Source organism: Olea europaea, chromosome 16 (assembly GCF_002742605.1).
Source record: "Olea europaea var. sylvestris chromosome 16, O_europaea_v1, whole genome shotgun sequence".
Lineage (NCBI taxonomy): Eukaryota > Viridiplantae > Streptophyta > Magnoliopsida > Lamiales > Oleaceae > Olea > Olea europaea.
The window spans coordinates 9,171,546-9,175,644 of NC_036252.1; the positions used below are offsets into that span (position 1 = coordinate 9,171,546).

Consider the following 4,099-nt stretch of genomic DNA (forward strand, 5'->3'; position numbering starts at 1 on the left):
CGCATGTTTTGGAAACACTTTGGGCCAACCTTCGGTGTCAATATTGCGTGTTTGGAACATTTCGAGGGCATTATGGCTCAATTTTATATGTTTCGGAGTGTTCGGCTATGTTTAGCCTATATTGGCACACTTGGCGAATATTCGTAAAATTTTGGTGCAATTCGGTCTCATATTTGTGAATTTTTGTGCATTTCGTTCGTTTTGTAAGTTTAGGTATATTTGCATATTCTGGGACATTACGAAATGATTTGGTAATATTTTTCACATTTTTGTAAAACTCGTGCATTTTGATAGGTTTCAAAGCATTTAAGCACATCTTGATACCTATTTGTTAATTTCTCACATTTCGATGTTTTTGGGATCCCCTAATTGCATTTCCATACTTTTTCCCCTCTTTTGAGCTTTATGAATTTCAATGTATTTTGATGTGTTCTAAGTGTAGTTTTGTGTAATATGGTACGTGTTTGATGGTTTTGATACGATTTGAGTATTCACACATTTGAAAATATCTCGAAGAGCTAAGATTCGTTTGACGTACTTTGGGACACTTTTGGCTATCTTTTGGTGTTAATTTATCTCATTTTCATAGCATTTGCTCTCAATTTTACACATTTTGTAGGGTTTAGATATGTTTACCCTATCTTGATTCATTTTGGCAAGTTTCGTCATATTGTGGGGCAATTTGGTTTTACACTTGTGGATTTTTGTGCATTTAGTTCATTTTGTAAGTTTAGGTATATTTGGCATATTTTAGGATATTTTGCCTCGCTTTGATAAATTTTTTGCATTTTAGTAAAATTTGTGAATTGTGAAAACTTTTTGGAGCATTTAAGCACATCTCAATACCTATTTGTCAATTTCACACATTTCAGTGTGCTTAGAATCTCCTTAATACATTTTCGTACATTTTGGCCTTTCTTAAGCTTCGCATTTATAAATGTATTCTGATGCGATCTTTGTATTTTTTGTGTAATATGGTACGTGTTTGATTGTTTTGTGAAACGATGTTTGGAAGACCACTTGATTAAACAACCCAAGAATTGCACCCCTAATATTTGAACGCCACAAGATTTGCACCTTGATAAGTTTGAAATTGTTTTAAGGAAGAACAATGGATTTGAAAGCAATAAGCCTCACAATTCAATTGAATAATAATGTCTAAAGTTGTTACAATGAATGAATGAAAAACATATTTATACCAACCCTAGAAACCTAGTAAAGAAAGTGAAAATATTAATTAAAGATTACAAGAATTTGAACTAAAAAATAGAATTCTAACAAATTAAGGCAATTCACGAAAAAAGGAAACTTCGTGTGTCACTTTGTACCATGTGACCGTATGGTACTTGTGCTGTCGCACAAGTAAATAATTTGTGCATCCTGATTTTCTGTCGACCGCATGGTGGATTACATTGTGCAGTCGCCTAGGTCGACCCTTTGGCTCAAGTTTTGTGCGTACTAAGTCAATCCAATTGTTTCCAGCCTTTGATCCCAATATGGAATTTTTCTCCTTTTCCGCCATGATCATCGTCTCATCAATTGTTGATTGAACTAGTATGGCTTGATTTACCCGTTTTCCTTTCGATCGCATCATTGACCACCTTCCATAATCAATAGGTCTCATCTTGACTCGTCTTCATCGGGCTAGCTTCTTGAATCACATTATCCCCTCCCTCTTCAAAATGATTCACCCTCGAATCTGAACCTGTATCAGAGTGAGAGAGATTAGAAACATTAAAAGTTGCTGAAACATTATACTCGCCTAGAAGATCTAATTTTTGCACATTGTCCTTGATCTTCTCTATGACTTGAAATGGTCCATCACCCCGTGGTTGTAACTTTGACTTCCTTTGCTCTGGAAAGAGTTTCTTTTTGAAATGCACCCAAACCTAATCTCCAGGTTCGAATGTAACGCTTTTCCTGTTGTTTACTTACAACACAATGAGTTTGCTCTTGTTCTCAATCTGCAACCTGACCTTTTCATAGAGTGACTTTACTAGTTCAGCCTTTCTTTTACCACCTAAGCTATCACGCTCATTCACAGGTAAAGGTATTAAATAGGGGTTAGTGGATTAAAACTATAAACAATTTCAAATGGTGAACATGAAGTAGTAGAATGAATAGCTCTGTTTGATGTAAATTCGACGAAAGGTAAACTCTCATCCCGACTTTTCAAATTTTTATTTATCAACGTTCGCAACAAATGAGTTATGTCCTATAGACTACCTCGGTTTGTCCATGGTTTGTGGATTGTAAGTTGTAGAAAACAACAATTTAATGCCTAACTTTTCCCACAAAACTTGCCAAAAATGTCTCAAAAAATTTGTATCCCTATCCGATACGATACTCTTAGGTCCCCATGTAAGCGCACTATCTCATTAAAGAACAAGTCCGCTATGTGAGTGGCATCGTCAGTTTTATGACACAGAATGAAATACGCCATCTTACTAAATCTATCTACCACCGCAAATATCGAATCTGGTTTTTTCTTAGTCCTAGTAAACCCAACACAAAATCCATCAAAATATCTACCCGTGGTTCACTAGGAGTTGATAAAGGTGTGTAAAGCCCTTGAAGTAAAACCTTAGACTTAGTCGGCAATCTTAGGTCAATAAAAATGTTCTCCTAACATTTCTAAGGTCTTTTGAACCCCAAAATGCCCCCATCAATCCACCCTATGTGCTTCTCTCACCAACAATTCCCGCATTGAACAATTAGAAATGCATAGTTCATTTTCCCTAAACAAGTAACCTTCAAGCCTAAAGAACTTATCAACAGCACCTTTTGCACATGATTTATAAGCATCAAAAAAATCTAAGTCATTTTCATACAACTCCTTAGTATGTTCAAAGCCAAGTAATTTAGCACTTTTTGAATTTATCAAGATACACATTTGCGAAAAAGCATCTGTCACTATGTTTTCTTTACCTTGCTTATACCGAATGATGTAGGGATATGTTTCAATAAACTCCATCCATCTGGCATGCCTTTGTTCAGCTTTCCTTGACCCCCACAAGTGCTTCAATGACTCATGGTCAGTATGTATCACGAACTTCTAGAGCCATGAAAATGCTACCATGCCTCCAAGTTTTTTCATGTAATGTGGGACGCGCTTGATTGTTTTGATACAATTCTCATAACTTATTATGTTTTGGAGTGATTCAATTATTCACACATTTGGAAATAGCTCGGAGCGCTGTGATTCGTTTGACGAATTTTGGAACGCATTCGGCCATCCTTCGATGTCAATATTACTTATTTTGGATCAATTTGGGGCATTTATGCTAAATTTCATATATTTCGAAGGATATAGCCATGTTTAACCAATCTTGATACATTTCGGCAAGTTTAATCACGTTTTGGTCGAATTCGGTTTCATATTTACTGACTCTTTCGGCTATCATACTGTGTCAATACTGCGCATTTTGGAACATTTCTTTGTGTGTTTCGTGTAATATGGGACGTGCTTGATTGTTCTAATAAAATTCTCATAACTCGTTATGTTTTGGAATTGAGATTACTTTGATATATTTTGGAATGATTTTGGCCATGCTTTGATGTTAGTATCGCATATTTTGGATCATGCTGGGGTGTTTATGCTAAATTTTATATATTTTGAAGGATTTAGCCATGTTTTAACCAATCTTGATACATTTTGGCAAGTTTCATCACAATTTGGTGGAATTCGATTTCATTTTTGTGGACTCTTTGGGCTATCATTCGATGTCAATGTTAGTATTTTGGAACTTTTTGGGGGCATTATGGCTCAATTTTGTGCATTTCGGAGTGCTTGACTGCGTGTTGTAGGATTGACACATTTTGGCCCCATTATTGTGGATTTTTGTGCATTACCCTCATTTTCCGAGTTTACGTATATTTGCATATTCTGGGACATTTTGAAATGCTTAGGTAATTTTTTTTTCACATTTTTTCAAAATCGTGCATTTTGATACGTTTCAAAGTTTATAAACACGTCTCAATGCCTATTTCAATTTATCACATTTCGATGTTTTTGGGATCCCCATGATGCATTTTCATCCTTTTTGCCCCCCCCCCCCCCCCCCCCCCTTCTTTTGTTTATATTTTTTTTGTTTTTTTT

The 4,099-nt window shown here is 35.6% G+C and overlaps 1 protein-coding gene across 1 annotated transcript; it reads right to left on the reverse strand.

Annotated features, from left to right (window-relative positions):
- Nucleotides 1-2,457: 2,457 nt before the first annotated feature.
- LOC111412600 lies at nucleotides 2,458-2,974 on the reverse strand. The gene is made up of 2 exons (XM_023043538.1): nucleotides 2,693-2,974; nucleotides 2,458-2,583 (listed from the first exon to the last, which is right to left on the reverse strand). Exons 1-2 carry the CDS (start codon nucleotides 2,972-2,974, stop codon nucleotides 2,458-2,460), a joined length of 408 nt encoding a protein of 135 aa, XP_022899306.1.
- Between the last annotated feature and the right edge of the window lie 1,125 nt (nucleotides 2,975-4,099).

Coding starts and splice junctions, on each gene's coding strand:
- LOC111412600 (XM_023043538.1), bottom strand. CDS start 2,974: ATGGAGTTTATTGAAACATATCCCTACATCATTCGGTATAAGCAAGGT. Junction 2,584..2,692: donor GTTCAATGCGGGAATTGTTG/GTGAGAGAAGCA, acceptor ACTAAGTCTAAG/GTTTTACTTCAAGGGCTTTA.